At 38.1% G+C, this 20569-nt stretch overlaps 1 protein-coding gene across 3 annotated transcripts in view; it reads left to right on the top strand.

Moving 5' to 3' along the window:
- The first annotated feature begins 1027 nt into the window (after window positions 1–1027).
- The window catches only part of CAPN7 (calpain 7), a 38368-nt gene continuing 18826 nt past the window's right edge, over window positions 1028–20569 (top strand). The window contains exons 1-9 of one of the 3 annotated variants that reach the window (XM_079922331.1): window positions 1028–1442; window positions 3922–4030; window positions 7723–7880; window positions 9383–9450; window positions 11445–11645; window positions 13395–13481; window positions 17011–17137; window positions 17935–18020; window positions 19282–19375. In XM_079922331.1, the coding sequence (XP_079778457.1) occupies window positions 1341–1442; window positions 3922–4030; window positions 7723–7880; window positions 9383–9450; window positions 11445–11645; window positions 13395–13481; window positions 17011–17137; window positions 17935–18020; window positions 19282–19375 (1032 nt within the window). In that variant the 5' untranslated portion in view covers window positions 1028–1340. The remainder of the gene's footprint in view (window positions 1443–3921; window positions 4031–7722; window positions 7881–9382; window positions 9451–11444; window positions 11646–13394; window positions 13482–17010; window positions 17138–17934; window positions 18021–19281; window positions 19376–20569) is intronic. The other 2 variants (XM_079922329.1, XM_079922330.1) reach the window with 2 other exon arrangements.

Below are 20569 nucleotides of genomic sequence, written 5' to 3'. Positions count from 1 at the left end.
GGCGGACAGCAGCAGGGTAAGGGAATCCAGGAGAACTGCTCTGCCTCATGGCTCGCAGTCTCAGGCTTTATGGTGGTGCAGTTAGCTTTCTGGGTTGCGGTTGTCTCTGGCCAATCATCTTGCTTTTGCCTTCATTTGGTCCAACTCAGGGCCCTTCCTGGTGCATCCTTCAGTCAAGATGGTTTCCAGCGCAAGGATTTCTGGGGAGATTGGGAGGACATCTTATGGACTGGTGTCTCCTCCGTTTCTTGGCCCTTCCTGGATTTTCCCTGGGGTTGGTTGTGGGCCCTTCACTGGTTTTGTGTTCTTTTGAAGCATCCCGAGGTGGGAGACTGAAGCAAAGGTATTACGGTGCCCCACCAAGGCAGGCAGTTTTAGTCGATGGCTCCCTAACAACTTCTTACGTTATTGATTAGATTCCTCTTTGCTAGTGTTCCTTGTAAACAAAGTTGCTCAGTCTGTATTCTTGTGTCTTGCTTCTTTGACTTAGCGTGAATTTTGAGTTTTATCCGTATTGTGGAGCCTCTCACTAGTTTATTTTTATTATTTCTGAATTTGGAGTTTTAGGGGAGAGAGACACTAATCAAATAATCACCTAATTGAGTATTTAATTACAACAGCTTTAAGTTAAGCTAAGGAGAAGTACACGGGAAAATGCATTACCTTGTTTGTTGGCAATTCAACCAATACCATACACTGGGGCATGTATACAGGGTTAATTAAGACTCAGCTTGTGGATATAAATATTATAAAAAAGTATCTAAGAATCGTATATCCTTACTTCACTCCCCTAATTAAAAAAAAAAGTCATCTCAGATGATGTTGGGAAGAAGCACTGCTCACCTTCTCTTTACGCTCAGGGGAAAAATTTTCCGGGAGGCGCATGCGCCCCTCCTCCCAGCCTGGCCGGCAACAGGCTCCACAGTCACTGCCCGGACAGGCGGACTACGAAGCCGGCAGCCGCTCAGACGTGGCACCTCTTTTGCTTGCCCAATCCCGAGCGCCCCGGCAGTCACGTGCACACGGCACCGCGCAGGCCGGGCCCTGCCCACCGCCCGCGCCTTCCCGCACCCTCCGGCGAGCCCGGCAACCCAGGCTACCAAAACACCTGCGCCGGCCCGGCTGCGCCTGCGCAGTGTGGCCGGTGGGCGGGACGGCGAATGCGGTGGCCGCGGAGCGAGGCTGCCAGCGGGCTAGGAGTCGGAGTTTTGCCGAGGGGTCGGTCGCGGTCCTCTCTCAGCCGCCGGAAGTGAGCTCCGCCGCTCCTTCCGTGCGGCCGAGGTCCTCGCCCGGCACTCGGGCGCGCGGCGGTCGGCGGGGGTCCTCGGCGCGTGGCAGCCATGGACTCGGCGGCGCTGGAGCGGGACGCGGTGCAGTTCGCGCGGCTGGCGGTGCAGCGCGACCACGAGGGCCGCTACTCGGAGGCCGTGTTTTACTACAAGGTGGGCCGGGGGCGGGTCCAGGTGCCGAGGGGACGGGCGCGCTCGGCGTGGCGGTCCCCCGTCCCGCTGTCCCTCTCGCGGCGGGGGCCGGGCTGAGGGGTCAGGCCTGCCCCCGCCCCAGGGTCCGGCCAGCGGCGGGCTTGGTCGCCGCTTTGGGGTCGGTCCTGGCCGGCGAGTCCCCAGCTGACCGCTCCTGAGGGCGGCGGCGGAGCTGGACTGTCAGCTCGCAGCTTCTCACCGTCACGGATGTACACGGAAACAGTGCTCACGGAAGAACGCAGAAAGTCAATCAAAAATAAAACATCGCGTATCCTGGTATTTGACATCTACGTATATTTGGTTTTCTACGCATGTGTGTGTGCACACCTTTTTTAAAAAAACAAACTTGGATCAGACTGTTTATACTTTTTAAAATCTGTTCTTTGCATTTGAACTTTTAAAAATTTTTGAATTTTTTTAAAGTTTCATAGCATAAACTTGTTAATGATAGATATATAGTATTCCATTATGTGGGTGTGCCATAGTTTATTTACAAACTCTTCTGGCCATTTTATGTTCATTATGGATCTTCAGTATCATAATACCCTTATAGCTAATGCTTTACACGTTTCTTTGGTATTTCTTTTGGGTAAATTACTGGGGCCAGAAATACTAAATCAGAGTAGGAGCTCACAGTCCACCGCCTGCTCCCCAATCCTGAGCATTTGCAAACACACCCCTCCGGCTCCTCGTGCAGATAGCTGTATCCTCTTGACATTGTCATCTTTTCTTTTAGAAAGAATTTGATAATACAGTAATCGTAATTTTTTTCCATAAACCTATATGCTGTCAATAATGTGTGGTTTGCTTTTCTCAGATTAATATTTGATTGCCTTCATTTTGTAATCTATATTTAGAGACTTTGGGTCTGTTTCAGAATCATTCTTTTTGGACATTTTTTTTTTGACAATTTCATGACGATGGTATTTCTTTAAAAGTAAAACTGTTTTATTAGTTTTGTGAAATCACTGACAAATGTTCATAGGTGAAAATAGTGCCACATAAAATAGCTTTTTTAAAGCGAAAGGAAGTACTGTACAGTGCCTCTTGTTTTGCTGTAGGATTACATGCATGTTGTTATGAAGAATTTCTTTTCCTTGAGAGAATCAGAAAAGTGGTTGTGTTTCTAGGAGCTATTTATGTAAACTGTATCAGATATTTAGTGTTTTCTGCCTTCATGCTGTTCTATTAGGGATTCCTTAATTGTTAATCACTTTCAAGTGTAAGCAAAATGAGCAAAATAAAGTTGATACCAACAATTTAAAAAATTAGTTTTAATATTTACATGTACAGTTATATTTTCCTCCCCTGAAATATCTGAATTGCAGAATCTGAGGAAAACATGTTTTCTATCCCCGATTTCCATTTGGATCAAACCTGTACTCTTCTTACTGATTTTGTAGGTTCAGGGAAACAATTCCTGCTCCAATAACTGGATTCAAAAAGTGATGCTCAGGGCTCCCCTGGTGGCGCAGTGGTTGAGAGTCTGCCTGCCAATGCAGGGGACACGGGTTCGTGCCCCAGTCCGGGAAGATCCCACATGCCGCAGAGCGGCTGGGCCCGCGAGCCATGGCCGCTGAGCCTGCGCGTCCGGAGCCTGTGCTCCGTGGCGGGAGAGGCCACAGCAGCGAGAGGCCCGCGTACCGCAAAAAAAAAAAAAAAAAAAAAGTGATGCTCAGTAGATGGCTTCTTTGGATCCAGATAACAAGGCGTGAGGTTCCTTGAAGTGCACGCGCTTAGATTACTGCAGTGAAGGTGGTGGTACTTGGGAAAGTCTCTCTGTGGTTCTTGTGTGTGGTAGCATTGGTCACCCTCCTGGAATGGTGATGGCGAGAATGGAGGCTTTTCCTCGCCAGCACAGCCTAACTGGCTGAGGAAGTCATGGAATAACTGGAAGACAAATCCAGGTTTTCTTAATTAAAATAAGTTTATTTCATACAACTGAAATCTGCCTTAAAATGTGTCCCCCTTTGACAGTATTTTCTGTGGAGAAAGATTTTCTTTCCACTGTGAGATATTTAACCTTTATAATTTCTTATAATCTTTTATTGATATTTAATTTAATTGTATCGGGTACTATCTGTTCTAATGCTTTTGAGACTCAATTCACCTTTTCACAGTACATAATTTCAAGTCTGACCTATTGCAAAAAGAAAAAGGAAAACAGAGAACATATAAATCACAGTTATTCTAAGAAAATACTTATAATCAACCCCTTCTATTTGACTTCATAAATTTTCCACAGTAGGAGAAAGAGAGCATTGAGAACTGAAAAAAAGTAGTGAAGGAATATATCTCATTTACTTTACGAAAAAAATTACTGGTATCAAAGACATTCTTGTTTTGTCATTCATAGAAACCAATAGTTAGAAAGTGGTAAAGAAAATTCAGATTGTAATTGATCTGTTAGATTCCTTTGAATTCTTTTTTTTATTTCTAGGAAGCTGCACAAGCTTTAATTTATGCTGAGATGGCAGGATCAAGCCTAGAACATATTCAAGAAAAAATAAATGAGTATCTGGAAAGAGTGCAGGCTTTACATTCAGCAGGTTGGTAAAGGACTACTAACCATGTCACTGTATTTTTTTTCTTCTGTCGCATCACATCTTACTTTTCCCCTGTGTTTCTCTTTCCTTTTCGTTTTCATCTTTGATTCTTGATCCTCACTTGGTTGCTGCTCATTTCTTTTTTGGTAATCACATCTTTGAAAATCATAATGTGGAAATATGTGATAAATCTGTGAAGAGGAACCTTAGCGGTGATATAGTCTGATATCCTAATTTCCCAGAGGATAGAGATGAACTATCTACATTCAAACAGTGTATCATTGGCAGAGTCAGTGTTAGGACCCTGTTAAAATCTGCTTTTAAACATCTGTCACGTGCCCTCTCCTGCTATTAAAATTAAATGACTCCTCCTCTTCAGTGTGTGAAGACTTCAACAGTGGGTTCACAGTCTTTACTATATCGATATCCTCAACCTCAAGACCTTAGCTAAACTCTTGTTTTAAACCATATCTTGGAAAAGGGACATGTAAGCAGAGACCTGGAACAACCTGTAGTTATTTTTGCAAACGCTGTGAAACAAGTTCACAGGCTTAATGATCGCAGTTCTGTTAGAGGTAAGTGGTTCCTGGCGAAATCTGGTTGTTCACATGGTAGGAAAGAAAATGATCATCTATTGACATTTTGTTTTAGGAATGCATTCATGTCACTGAGGACTCTTTTTAACCCCTTTTTTTCTGGGGCTGTGTAATAAAGCCACAAGCTTAGAGGAGTCTTATTCAGCATTCTCTGATGGACTTTGTGCTACTTTCTACCACTCATTCTGAATAGATAAGAGCAGTTACAAGCTCATAGTTAGGATAGAGTAGATTTGATTGTTGGATTTCTTATTATGACAGTCCCCATACAGACATGGCACTTTCCTTTAAGACAGTGCCCAGAAATTGCATGCATTGAAAAGTGGACTGCCTGTGTGTCAGGGCCTCACTTAATACAAAGTTATACTGATTCATGTATTCAAAATACCATGGAATTCAGAGGCACTTCATTTTCCCAGCTAAGTAAATGAAGTTTTAAAATTTATAAATGTGATGTTTATATGATACTCAGGCACGAAATGAGACAGCCCTAATCTCTTGAAGAATGAAAACTTGCCAGTGAAACAGAAGTAAAGTTCAAAAAGGATTTTTAAAGCATAATATACATTAAATGTTTTGCCGGTTTTTTGACCTGTTTTGTTCAATAAATGGCATGTAATCTGTAGAGAATTAAATGGTTTACTTAATGATTATTTCAAACAGGAGAGTCCTTTATCAAATAAAAATCTTGTTCAGAATCCCAATTTTTAAAACAGATAAAGTCTGCTGACAGTCAAGGGACTTTGAGAGATGGCTTGACTTTAGGGTTGGGGAAAGGTAACCCAGTTTGAAATTCACCAGTGTAGTATAAGAAACTCAAGACTTGGAATTCAAAGATCTAAGTTGAGTCCCTACCCTTCCACTGTAGCTCTGAAACCTTAGGCTCGATAGTTATTCTCAATTAGAATCGGTTTTGCTCCGCAGGAGACATTTGGCAATGTCTGGAGAGATGTTTGGTGTTTATGCCAGGGTAGGGATGCAGTATACTACTAGCATCTGGTTGGGTAGAGGGCGGGGATAGTGCTGCAGGGAAAATCCTGTAATGCATAGCACTGTCCACAGCAAAGAATTATCCAGTCGAAAATGTCAGTAGTGCCAAGGCTGAGAAGCCTTGAGCTAAATATTTTAACATTCATTTAATAAATGGGATTAATACATACTTTAGAGAGGTGTTACCGAGCGTTACAGTTTTTAAAAGATCAGACACAATTTTGAGAGAAACAAAATTTAAAACTTAAAAAAAAAACAGTTTTATTGAGATGTAATTCACATACCATAACATTCAACTTTTTACAGTGTACAGTTCAGTGGTTTTTAGTGTATTCCCAGAGTTGTGCAACCATCACCGCTATCTAACTTCAGAACATTTTCTTAGAACATTTTGTTCAGAACATTTCTCTTAGCCATTAGTAGTCACGCCCATTCCACACCCTAGGCCCTAGCAACCGCTAATCTATTTTCTGTCTCTATGGATTTGCCTATTCTAGACATTTCATGTAAATGGAGTCATCAGTATGTGGTCTTTTATGTCTGGCTTCTTTTATTTAGCATAATGTTTTTAGGGTTTATCCATTTTGTAGCATGTATCAGTGCTTCATTTCTTTTTATGGTTAATACACCATTGTATTAATATACCACATTTTATTTATCCATTCATCAGTTGGTGGATATTGGCTTGGTTCCACCTTTTGTCTATTACTAGTAATGCTGTCCTGACCACTTGTGTCTAAGTTTTTGTGTGGACATATGTTTCCAGTTCTCTTGGATATATGCCCACAAGTAGAACTGCTAGGTCATATGGTAGCTTTATGTCTAACTTTTTGAGGAACTGCTAAACTGTTTTCCACAGTGGCTATACCACTTTACAATTCCACCAGCAATGTTCCATTTCCTTCACATCCTTATCAACACTTGTTATTTTCTGTCTTTATTTTAGCCATCCTAGTGGGTATAAAATGGCATCTTATTGTGGTTTTGATATGCACTTCCCTGATGGCAAATGATGTTGAGCATCTTTTCACGTGCCATTTGGCCATTGAATATCTGCTTTGGAGAAATGGCTATACAGATCCTTTGCCCATGGTATATGTCAGGGTTCTCCAGAGAAATAGAACCAGTAGGATGTACATAAATAGATTTATTATGAGGAATTGGCTCATGCAATTATGGAGACTAAGAAGTCCCACTATTTGCCCTCTGCAAGCTAGAGACTCACGAAAGCCAGTGGTGTGGTTCAGTCCAAGTCCAAAGGCCTGAGAAGCAGGGGACCTGATGGTGTGAGTTCCAGTCCAAGGTCAGGAGAAGACCAATGTGTCAGCTCAAGCAGTCCTGCAGTGAGGGCAGATTCTCCCCCTCTGCCTTTTGTTCTGTCCATGCCCACAGTGGATTAGATGATGCCCACCCACACTGGGGAGGGCAGTCTGCTTTCAGTGTCAATGCAAATGCTACTTTCATTCGGAAACATCCTCACAGGCTACCCAGAAATCTTGTTTAGCCAAATAGCTGGGTAACCTGTGATCCAGTCACGTTGACACAAGTTGATGACATCATCATCACACCCATTTTAAATTGGGTTTGTCCTTTTATTGTTGAGTTGTAAGAGATCTTTATATATTCTAGATGCAGGTCTCTTATGGATACGTATCTTTATATTAAAAACAAACAGAAGCACTTATTTCAAAGAGCAGTAAAAATATAGCTTATTCTGGACCCAGATGAATAGGAAACAGCATGCATTTTATCATCAAGGCCTAGTATATTACATAATTATTGTCTATACTGAATAAAAATTTAAATTACCTTAAAACATAATTGAGTTTCTTTCGATTTAGTCTTTTCCAAGTTTCAGTTTTGTTTTTTGTGTGGAGAACTCCTATGTTTTATTTTTTAAATGAAGAAGGTGCTGGTAGGGACAGAGAGAAATTCAGGGGAAATTTTTTTAAGGATTTTTTTTTGACCTTGCTAAGCTTTTTAAATGAAGGATTATAGAATTTTGGTAAAGAATGAATTAAAATGGTATGTTGTTCCCTGGACACATATATAGGTATGTGGCTTTCTTCCTATGCTAGTTCTTCTGTGTGGCTTTTTTTCCTATCCTAGTTCAGTCAAAGAGTGCGGATCCTTTGAAATCAAAACATCAGTTGGACTTAGAGCGTGCCCATTTCCTCGTTACACAAGCTTTTGATGAAGATGAAAAAGGGAATGTTGAAGATGCTATAGAACTGTATACAGAAGCTGTAGATCTCTGTCTGAAAACCGTATGTATAATAGCTACAAGTTAAGTTTGATGGAATTATGCTAAGAAATTTCTCCCCTTACTAGTGAGTTTTACTTAACAATTCCTTAAAGAAAAGAAATTATCCTGTTATTATACATGTAACTAAGTTACTCCTCATTAAAACATAGTGAAGAATAGAAAATTAATAATGGACTTTAACATCTTGTTAAAAATTTGACAGTATTGAGGCTGAGTCCCTTGGCAATTGTTTTTTAAATTATAGGTACCATTTTTGACCTTTTTATACCCCTATAACTAAAATTAACTTATTATAGGAAGAATTCACCATCACAATCTGTGAATTTAAAATAAACTTCCTGGGGGAGGGATAAATTAGGAGTTTGGGATTAATAGATACATACTACTGTATTTAAAATAGATAAACAACAAAGATATACTGTATAGCACAGGGAACTATACCCAATGTCTTGTAATAACCTATAATGGGAAGGAATCTAAAAAAGAATAGATATATATGTATAACTGAATCACTTTTCTGTATACCTGAAACTAATACAACATTGTACATACTTCAATTTAAAAAAAAAAAGGGAAAAAACGACTTTGGTTCATCACAAAAATAATAAAACTTCCCCCTTTTTTTCAATTTCATACACTAAGAAATAAGTTAGTGGTTTGGGAGAGCTTTATTAATTTGCAGTGTAGAGTCTATATGTCGAGCGGTTTTTACTGCTTCCCGAGGAGCCCGGTGGGCCTGTTAGCTCTCCGCGGCATCTAGTGCGTAAGAGTAGCGCATTCACAGGGGATGTGATGTGGTAGAGAGTGGTGTTCTCAGCATTCGGCTCTTTGTCCAAGGTCTTTTATTCAGAGGAACTATCTAGCCTCATTTCTGTAGGTACCTGAGACTACGGGTAAGTGCTGTTTTTTTTTTTGTTTTTAATTATGTAAGTTTCAGTGCACAGTATAGCATTATAATTCGACATCTGTACGCACAGCAAAGTGATCACCACCGCAAGTCTGGTTACCTTCCATCCCCATACAGTTGACCCCCTTCGCCCATTTCACCGGTCCCCCAACCCCCTTCCCCTGTGGAAACCACTAATCTGTTCTCTGTACCTATAAGTTTGTTTTATTTTGTTTGTTTATTTGTTTTGTCTTGTAGACTCCACATATGAATGAAGGCATAAGGTGGTTGTCTTTCTCCTGCTGACTTATTTCACTTAGTACAGTAGCCCTGCTCTTCTGGGGTTCCTGCTGCCAGGCCTTCTGTGGCACTGTGATTATACGGTTTTGTTCCACTTACTACCTGTCCGAATTAAGTGGTGTTAGGTTAAGTGGTGATGAGTTTTCAACACAGTTTAAATGATACCTTTAAGGACAAAAGTAAAGTGTCTTGGTTTATTCTCTCATAATTTTAAGAAGTGTAATGTGCATTGTAATGTTTTTGTTTTGCTTAGAAATATCATGGATCAGGCAAATTAATAACTATGCTTTGGAACATCTGTCTCTCTTTCTCTTAAGTCTTATGAAACCGCTGATAAAACTCTGCAAAACAAACTGAAGCAGTTGGCACGACAGGCACTAGACAGGTGAGTTTTGGTCCCTAGAGTTCTTATCTGTGGATGGCAGCGTACTGTGTTACTTCAGTGGTTTATCTGAATGTGTGGTGGAGCTCGTGGTAGCAAACCTGAGATCCAGAGCAAAGTTGCCTTCTTCCTCTGAGTGAATTTACCCCTCTCTAGTTCCCTGCTGCTTTTTTCTACATGTCATTTTGACTCATTAGATGGTGAACTCCTTAGGGGAACAGAGAGCATCTTATTCATCTCTGTGTCTTCATCCGTGCTTTAAACTCAAAAAATAACAAATCAGTCAAGAAATATTTTACTTAGTTTTTGCTGTGTCTAAAACAAAAATGATTATGGTATTTGAAATGGTAGACTCCCTTCTGTTGTTTAATATCAGACTTCCAAAGAGAGAACTTCCAGAGAGCCCTTCCAGAGCTACTACTAGAAATGGAGAAACTGAGAGTGAGCCAGCCATGCAGATACCTCAAATTATACATGTGTGTAGCTCCCTTAACTCTTTGCTCAAATGTCAACTTTTCAATAAGGTCTGCCATCACCACTCTGTTTAAAATTTAATCTCCTCCAGTACTTTCATCCTGCTTCGTCTATTCTAATATTCTTTCCTGTAACTCTTACTGTTTTCTAAGGTATATGAGATTTCCCAGTTTATCATATTTGTTATCAATGTCTGTGTCCCTTCTAACCCCTGTCCCCCAAATATAAGCTCTTTGAGGACAGAGAATTTTGTCTTTGTTCAATGCTGAAACTAAGCACCTAGCAGAGGGCAGGCATACAATATGTGCTCAGTAGATATTTGTTGAGAAATAATGAATGTATTTGCACAAGAGAATTGTACCTCTTGTATAGACAAAGCATTTATAGGCAAAGGAAAAGGGTGGAATGGCATTTATAGTTATAGCACGAATTACTAAAATATCTCCTTTTGAGGCTCAGACTAGGTAGCTGTGCTACCCCCAGCCCTTCTTTTTTATTGAGGTATAGCGGTTATCCCTCCTTTTCATTACCATCAGCTAGCATTTAGTTTGTTTCTCCAAATTCATGAAGTTATGGGCACTCGACACGTAGCTATCTTCTCCATTTTTACTTCTTTCCCCAGTCAGAATCACAGATGGCTTTTATTACCTATGTAGGTAACCCATCTAGTACTCTCTGAGTGCATCCTCAGCTCAGGGGCATGGGTCAGTCACGGGCTCCTTTTAGGATCTCTTCTAAAGAATGGACACGTTGTACAGAAAAGATAATGTAACATTTTATTTGCATATAATTTCAGAGTGTTAACAAGACTCCTAAATCTCATATAAGGACCTTAGATTAAGAACTTCTGTTTTTTAGATTGTTAGTTCTTTGACAGAATAAAGTCAAAATTCCCTTAAATACCATGTGAGACCTTCCGTGATCCAGTCCCTGCCACTGGTCTCATCTCCTGCTGCCTCTCATTTGTACTGTTCACAGGGGCCCCGTCCATTCTTTTGAAATTACCTTAGCTTGTTACACGTTTGCTCATGCTGGTCTCTCTGCTTAGAACCCTTCCTTGCTCTCCAGGTGGATTCTTCTGCAGCTCAAATGTCAATTTGGAAAAATGTTCCCTGACTCACCCGCTTCCCATCAAGTCAGTAATTTCTACTGTGCATTCACTTGCATAGAGTACTTCCAGCCTCGCATCTCACTTTTGATGCAATTGTCTCTCTCCCCACAACGCTAGGAGCACCTTGAGAGTAGAGTTTGTGTTTCGTACATTATTGTATCCCCCTTACTTTGCATAGGATCTGACATGCAATAAGTGCTCAATTAATGTTGTCAATAAAATGTTGTTTGCAAAAATACTTACCTTTGGGAGTAGCTTAAGTAGTGAACTGTTGACTAGTATGTAGGAATTTTATATACTAATTTTACATTAGGGATGCTTGACTGGTTCTTGAAGTAAATTTTATGTTCTGGAAAGCTTAAATGTGAGAAGAAAAACTAGAACAGTTTTTCTGTACCTCTCTCTATTGTAGAGCAGAAGCATTGAGTGAGCCTTTAACAAAGCCATCATGCAAAATCAAGGCAACGAATATTAAACCGAAGCCACCTCCAGTGAGAGCACATTTTCCACTAGGAACTAATCCCTTCCTTGAAAGACCTCAGCCATTTATAAGTCCACAGTCATGTGATGCACAAGGACAGAGATACACAGCAGAAGAAATAGAAGTTCTCAGGTAAATCAGTGTATGATTGGTTGTAATGAACAGTTTTGTTAACATAATCAATGCAGGTAATGTTACTCTCATTAGGTTTGCTGAGTCGTAGTCACATCTTTGGTATAATGTGTCATGCTGTTATTATGTAATTATAAATTATGTTGTCACATAGTCACAACTTGAAATGGTTAAAATTTCTTCTAATATATTTTAGTATTGTCATTTCCGCTAGATGTATTTTTTTCTGAAAATCTTAGCATTCTTCAGAATTGAATAATAAAGATTATGGGGCAAAGTAGAGCTATGGCAGACCATTCATCATCTCTTCCACCTTGATCAGAGCCCTAATTGTTACCTTGAAATAGCAGTCTAGGCCAGAGTCAGCAAAGGGCAGCCTTAAGCTATGAATGGTTTTTTTACATTTCTTTAAAGGGTTGCAAAAAAGAAAACAAAAAAACCCAGAATATGTGACAGAGACCTCACTGCAAAGCCAAAACTAGATACTGTCTGACCCTTTACAGAAAAAGTTTGCCTACACCTGGGCTGGGAAGCCCGCTCAGTGTCTGGAAGCAGCCTCAGGGGATATTAAAAATACAAAAGAACAGGCTGTGGAAATCCTTGATCGCTTTCTGAGCCAGTGCAGCTGTTCTTCACTTGGGCTTTGAAGGAGATCAGCCTGCTTAGAGCTGCGCGCATCATGAGGTTGCTCTTTCTCGTTTGCTGAAGTTGCACTAGAAGGGCTCCTTCCTCTTTAGCAGCCACCTGGGGGCATTTTTCTCTCTTCCTGCTAAAGATTTTAATTCTACTCCTACGAATCTGGGTCTCTTTGCCTAGAAAAAATGCATATGAACCAGCACAACACAAAGGAGGACAAAAAGAGTGGTTTTGGACCTGAGAGACAAGTTAGTAACAGTCCAACACTTTGGCTACTCAGCACCTACATGCTCCCTTCCGCACACGTTTGAAATTCTTCACTACTACAGAACAGCTCTGTGTTTCTACCTAACAAGATGCAGCTGTCCTTCATACAAGTGAAAAGCTCTCACCATCTCAAGATGAGGATACACAGATGTTATGTTCATCACCCGCTGCATTAATTAGTCCTCCAGTTCAGTCACTGTCTCATTGTATATTGTTACCTAGAGACTAAATGGTGAAGTTACCCTGCAATTCCTTCTAAATGAAAGGAGGGAAAGAAACAGAAGGAAATAGCTAATATATGCAAGTAAACGTATAAACAAAACAGGAAGAGAACATGCAAAACTACTACAAGTCACATTTCTTAAATTTGTCAAGAGGCTGTAACTGTTATCTGTGCCACTACCTTCTTCACTACCCATTCCTTAGTCTCATAACCAGAAAATATAAAGAACATATTTCCCAGAATTGTAAATGTTATGTTTTTTAAATCCCCAAATAACTAAGCAATTGCTTTCTCTCTTTGGGCTTAGGAAACAATTCGCATTGTGTCCTGGTGACACTTTCAGTACCTCTAGTGTAGCCCTATCTTGAGATAGTTGTTTTGTTGTAAAGGATGTTAGTCTTAAAAGAATAACTGATTGAATTGAATTGGATTAGTTATTTTCTGGTATTCAACTATTTCGTGAAAATTTTGTTCAAATAAAGTTATCAACATTATATGAGGTGGTGAGTTTAATTTTATTACAGTACCATACCTTGTCATTTGAATTTTAAGAAGTTTAAATAAAATTGGTAATCAAGGTAGACTTGAACATCTACTTTAGATTTTTTTCTTGTATTTTATAGGACAACGTCAAAAATAAATGGTATGGAATATGTTCCTTTCATGAGCATTGATCTGAGGGAACGTTTTGCTTACCCAATGCCTTTCTGGTAAGTAAACACTACTGCAATGTTTACTTTCAAAATTATTTTGATTTTTCAGTACTTTTCCCATCCTCTGGAATCCAATTAAATCCATAGCCTTGAAATTAAAATGCGTAATCAAAAAATTCGATTGGGAAAGAGGTGTGGCTGTGGGAAGGAGGTGTGGCAGCATCGCGAGAGTGCCTCCGACCCTTCCCTGGTGACGGGACGCGCGCGCCTCCTTTTGCCTAAGGTTATACTCATAGTGTCTGACGCGGTACCTGGCACAAGGTAAGTAGTGGGTAAATATTTGCCCAGTTGGTGTTGGATCACAGCAGAAAGGCAAGTCAGCAGAGTTGTTGAATGGAAAGGTGGAATAGAATGACAGGGTTGTTGTTTACTAAGAAGATCCAATTCAAGAAAAGGGTTCATTATGAAAGTGTTAGCACAGCCTGCCAGGACAGTGGCAGCTTATGTCAAGAACCTTAAAACCATTGTTTGTTTCAGGACTCCCAGCTTCTAGCCTTCCCAAGGAAACTATAATTCGGTCAAAGATGTATATAATAAGAGCATTTACCAAATTGTCTGTTACAGCAGAAAATTATTGAAACAAAGTTGGTATCCAGCGATATGGGAGTGATTAAATAATGGCATGTCCATATTATTATATTACGTATTATGCTCTCCACAAAAAATAAGTCCGTAGAATATAAGGAAAACGCTTGCGATATATGAATATTAAAAGATAGAAAATTATATATAACATCCAAATTTTATTTTTCTTTTCTTGTGTTTATAGATATATAGAAAAACATGATGTTAAGTTATACATCAAAATGTTTACAGTGGTTATCTCTAAGCAGCAAAATTAGGCGATTTACTTTTTAAAACATATTTATTTTTCAAAATTTCTGCAGTGAGCATGTTATATTGTATTTATTATCAGAAAGCATCAGAGAGTTGAATGCTTATTGTGTACAGAATATATAAAGACTATAAAGAACAAAAGAGCTGCTCTCTCATTTCAAGTGTTCTGCTCTTCTTGGATGGGCAGAAGTTAAACATCTCAAAGCCAGTAAGTTATCAGCATAACGTTTTCCTCAGGCACCCATGTGATGCTAGTGACTGATTTGGATCTAGGAATTGTTTATATCTAAGAAGCTTACAGCACTGACGTTAAGGGCACAGAATCCAGACCCACGCTCTCCAGTGTCATATCCTGTGTGACATTGCAAGTTTTTTAATCTGTCTCAGATTTTAAAGTAATAATAGAATCCACCTCATGGTGTTACTGTGATGGTTAAATGAGTTATTAAAATATAAAGCACTTACAATGGTGCTTGTTCTGTAGCAAGCACTATATAATAAGGATTAACTATTAGAACATAATTATTTTGTTAAATACTAAGTTATATTACATAATTTGGCTATACATTTCAAATGCTTTAAAAATGTTTATACCCCTGTGCCCAGTGATTTCAATTCAAGAAACCAATTCTAAAAAATATTTACAGATCTAGTCAAAGATTTATATAAAAGATATTCATCAATATTTTTATAATTATGAAAATGTGAATCAGTTATTCTAGAATGCTCTTAAATGGTTATATCGAAGCAGAGATATAAACTTCTGTTTATAAGTAGTTCCAGTCTTTGTGTAACAGATTGAGATAAATCATATTTTTAGTGCTCATACAACAAGATGTCCCTAAGAAGAATTTTGTACAATCATGAACAATCAAGTTTTCAAGAAATTAAGTAACGTGGGAAAATGCTTACCATGTAATGGAAACAGAAAAATATAACTGTACCAACTCCCTTAGTTTAGGCATGGCACTTGTCAGAGTTGGGATTTTACATTGTGTGTGTGACCCCTTGCTCTGTGCTTGTCCCCCACACGGGACCATAAGCTGCATGAGGACAGAGAACGTGTGCCTGCACAGTGTCTGGCATGTGGCAGGTGCTCAGTGAATACTTACTGAGTTAATTAAATTTTAAGAAAAATCAAGTAAAATTAAATGCTGTAACTGGCAAGATTTTTCCTTTCTTGTTTTCTGGATTATTTTACAGTAAGAATAATCAGAAGAAAAAATAACAGTAAACATTTTAAAATTCAGTGATAGCAGACTGATGGCTAAAAGCTCCCCAGTGTATGAATCTTTGGTTAGAAAGATTGGGTGACTAAATTTTTTTCTTTTCTGGTCATGTATTATAATAAACATTATATTTATAAAATATTTTTAAAGTTCTAAGAAATAAGCATTGAATTTGTTGATTTAGTGGTGACTTGAGAGAAACAGATATTAAGGAGTCTTGGATTTACTGAATTCTGGTTTATATGGCAGGTTAGATTTGACTCAGCCTTATTTTTTCTGCTAAAAGTTTTATGATAGCTGTCTTTAAATTCTTCTCAATTCACCCAGCTCACTGTCTGTTTAGTCAGGCCCTGATAGTACACAGGTACCAAAATGTTGCCTAGAACACCAGTGGCTCTATGAGATGTATGAGATGATCATCAAAAAAGTTTGAGAAGTGTTATATACCATATTCTGCTCTAAGAGAGTTCCAGTAAACATTGGCTTATTAAAGGTTTAGAGATGTCCTTCCAATGAGAAAAACCAATACTTTAATGAGGAGTTTTCAGATCCCATCTGACCACAAAACTCTCTTTCTCCTAATGTCTATCAACAGTCTTTTTTTAAAAAAAAATGTTATATTTTTTCAGTTTGCATATCATACAACTTATATTATCCTAGAAATCTTTTGAAACCCAAAGATTTGTTGCCCTTGCTCTAGAAGCAGTTTGAAGAAAGGTAGATTTTTAAAATTTTGTGCTATACGTCAATTTTGCAGAAATATTACACAGTGTATTCCTTACATGGTGTGAGTAGAGGGTAACGGGTACGATGGTGGATTTGGCACCAGAGACCTGGATTCACATACCCTTTCTTCTACTTCTTAGCTCTTCGACATGCAAGTTATTTAATCACTTAAAGCTTTTTCCAGAAAATTTCCAGAAAATTTCCAGAAAATTTAATAGAATTGTTTTGAAGGTTAAATGAATGATGTATGTAAAATACTTTTGTGTGATGCCTGGTACATGTTTATTACTCAGTAGTTAGATACTCTCATTGTTAGCCTTGCAGAGAAGAGTTTGTCAAGAGCCAGCATAAAGATCTGTAGCTTCCTCGGTCCTTTTGAATGAATCAGATTATATTGTTGTTAATGGCTCCATTTTACTGAAACTGAATTTCTTGAATATAACCATGCTAAATTAAACTCTTAAAGTATATTCTTAAAATAAATATAAAAGAGTTTAGGTTGCTCTTCTGTTTTCAGTTATCTATGTACATTTTTTTTAATTTAAGAGGATAATCAGATTGGAATCAAGGTTAAGTGTAAAGAGCCATATTTGACCAGCGGGTTTTTTCGGATTATATAGTTTAGCTGTGATCACTATACCAAAAAAAAATTCTCTAGGAAATTTAATTTTGCTTTTGAGTCATCTTTTAAGATTAATTTTATCATTATTATTTAATTTTTGTTATCACCTCAGTGATAGATGTGGCAAGCTACCATTATCACCTAAACAAAAAGCTACATTTTCTAAATGGGTACGACCAGAAGACCTCACCAACAATCCTACAATGATTTATACTGTGTCTAGTTTCAGCATAAAGCAGGTAAACTTTTATTTTGTATAATTTTATATGAAAAGCCAACATTTTAAAGTAATTTGAATAGGCATTTGCCTTTTTTCTTAGATTTTTATTATATATTTAGATGCATTAGTATAATTGGAAAAATTATTCACCCTGCATACTTTGACTTAGACATACTGAGATATAACTGTTGAACAATTACAGATTTTTATATACATCCTATTTATTGATATGTGCTTGTGGATGAGAAAGTTGAGAATCTGAATTTCACCTTTGATAAGAGAATAGATAGGAGAGATAGAAAGGTATTGGGCTAATTTAAAACACTTCAGTGGTAGAACAACTCTGTGACTTTATGGTAAAGTTTATTAATGACATTTGAGCATTGAAGTCACAGATGTTTTCCACATGAGTATAAAAATAATGGTCCTGAAATACTATGATTCAAATCTTTTGATGTGCATATTCATTTTAATTGGTCATATTATAGTAAACCAACTTTTTAAAAATGCCCGTCATTTTTTGTCATTAAAAAGAGTGTGATTCAGTTGAGTATGCTTTTTATCCATGTAGGAATGCTTCATCCATATTTAATTATTCTAAATTAACTTAACTGAAATACTTTGTCTTTCCTAGGATTTGTTGGAACAAAACACGTGTTAGCTGGCGCTATGGCATTTCTATTTCTTATTTTCCTGTTCAAGCAACAGTCAAGATATTTAGTGTAAAAAGTTAGGCTCTAGAAGCAATGCTTAAATATTGTGGTAATGTTAAAATCGCATGAATAAATGAATGTATTAATAAATTCTTATTAACAGACAATAGTATCAGATTGTTCGTTTGTGGCATCACTGGCTATCAGTGCAGCTTATGAAAGACGATTTAATAAGAAGTTGATTACCAGGTAAAATTTTATATTTGTCCCTTTAGCCCTTTTCATAGAATTGTCTCGTAACTAGAAATTAAAAGCTTGGGCTTTATCTGCACAGAAAGTGAGGAGGGCATATCACTTAGAATATTATGGCCCTTGTGTGTCAAGCAGATGGGTTGTGAGTGTGGAAAGATTTGCTAAGACAGTCTAAGAACATATGCACGTACAGTTAGCATAATATAAATGAAATAAATATGTTTTGAAATAAATGAAATTGGTCACATTAAAATCATGTCATATTTATAACTGCACTGTACTGTATAGTAGCCATAAGCCATATGTGGATATTACATAATTGAAATGGGCTAGTCTGAATTCAGATAGGCTATAAGTGTAAAATGGATCAGATTTTGAAAACTTAGCGCCAAAAAATGTCTCTTGGAAAATATCTCAAATTTTTATATTTATTATTTATTGAAATCATAATGTTTTTGATATATTGGGTTAAATAAGACTTTAAAATATAATGTGTGAAATATAAAATAACATTTTTGTTGGCTAGAACTGCTTTAGAATGTACTGAAATGGTACTGGGAAATACTTTTTCTTTCAATTTTTAGAAGTTTTATTACCTTAAAAATATTCAGTGTAAAAACTAAGCATTATAATTTTTTTGTGCAACTCTTCCCAAGTGGTTTTTGTTAAGTCCTGAAAGTACAAAGATGAATTAGGTACAGATACCTTAGTTGCAAGCCGTTTGCCACTGGATAAACAGACCATGTAAGGAAATAATGTGCAGTTTGTGAAAGAAAATTGATACTGATAGTTTCTACAGGTTTCTTACTAGATGATTTTGTGTACTTTATCAGAGTTCTGCTCACTTTGTCTCTGTCAGAGTTATAATTTCCTTAGTTGTGGTTAATTGAAATGGTCTTCTCTTTATGTCTTGGGGACAAAAGTAGATTATTGTAACTGGCTTAAAATATATCCACTGAATAGAAAATTTATTATAGTATATAATTAAAAACTGAGCATTTTTCAGAATATTGTAAAATGTATGCTCTGCTCTATGATTGCATAAGATATTTTCTTCATTTATTTATATTGAATAAGCACTTTGACTAGGGTAAAATTCTTTTTCTATTACAGGCCTATTATAGACAAATATTCTTATGTTTATTTTTATAAAATCTCTAAGACAATAGCATATGTTTAAATAAAATGTAATATTCTGCCTAGTAGTTTATATTGAATATTAATGTTGGTATTTCACTATTTCTTTTCCTTATTAAAGCATAATTTACCCTCAGAATAAGGATGGTGAGCCAGAGTACAACCCATGTGGAAAGTATATGGTAAAACTTCACCTCAATGGTGTCCCTAGAAAGGTGAATGTTTCTCCCCATATCAGCCCCTTCTCTCTTCCCCACCTTTGGCTCTTGAGTAGAATCATTAAGAAATGTTATCTGGGGCTTCCCTGGTGGCGCAGTGGTTGAGAGTCCACCTGCCGATGCAGGGGACGCAGGTTCATGCCCCGATCCGAGAAGATCCCACATGCCGCGGAGCCTGCGCATCCGGAGCCTGTGCTCCTCAACGGGAAAGGCCACAACAGTGAGAGGCCCGCGTACCGCAAAAAAAAAAAAAAGAAATGTTATTTGTATAAACATTTTAAAAGTCAGTTTAGTTGATTTTGACTCTGTGATATTATACATATTTCTACAATAAGATCATCAGTAATAATTAAAAATAAAAGTCATGACAAGCATAAAGTCTTTTAAAAAATGGGTTTGGGAAAATTTATAGAAAGTTCCCAGAAGTGACATTGAGCTAATGATTGCTAATGCTTAAAATGAATTTTAATCTGATGGTTGTTAACTATCTTTTTGATTAAAAGGATATCAGACATACTAAGTCTGTTAGGTCAGAACAATTTAAGTGTATAGTCATAAATTGAGATGTAAGATACCTTTAATATCGTTTTCCTTTGTGAAATATATACATAGCTTTTAATTGCACATCTTGGGACTTCCCTGATGGTGCAGTGGTTAAGAATTTGCCTGCCAGTGCAGGGGACACAGGTTCAATCCCTGGTCCGGGAAGATCCCACATGCTGTGGAGCAGCTGGGCCCCTGTGCCACAACTACTGAGCCTGTGCTTTAGAGCTTGTGAGCCACAACTACTGAGCCCGTGTGCCACAACCACTGAAGCCCGCGCGCCTAGAGCCCGTGCTCCACAACAAGAGGAGCCACAGCGATGAGAAGCCCATGCACTGCAACAAGAGTAGCCCCCACTCGCTGCAACTAGAGAAAGCCCACGTGCAACAATGGAGCCAAAAATAAATTTAAAAAATAAATAAATAAATAAATTTCACATCTTTAATTTCTTTAAGGATTCCGAACCGTGTTGTAAGGGCCTTGTGTTGTTAGGATTCTCTAGCTCCTGTCGACTCAACGGAAGTCCAGGGATCAACATTAGCATTACCTGGGAATTCGTTAGAATTGCAGAATTCAGGCCTCATCCTGGACCTGCTGAATCAGAATATGCATTTAAACAAGATCCCCTAGTGATTCCCGTGTGAGAAA

This window comes from Stenella coeruleoalba (assembly GCF_951394435.1).
Source record: "Stenella coeruleoalba genome assembly, chromosome: 5".
In the NCBI taxonomy this organism is placed as follows: domain Eukaryota; kingdom Metazoa; phylum Chordata; class Mammalia; order Artiodactyla; family Delphinidae; genus Stenella; species Stenella coeruleoalba.
This window is presented reverse-complemented; position numbering and strand designations above follow the sequence as displayed.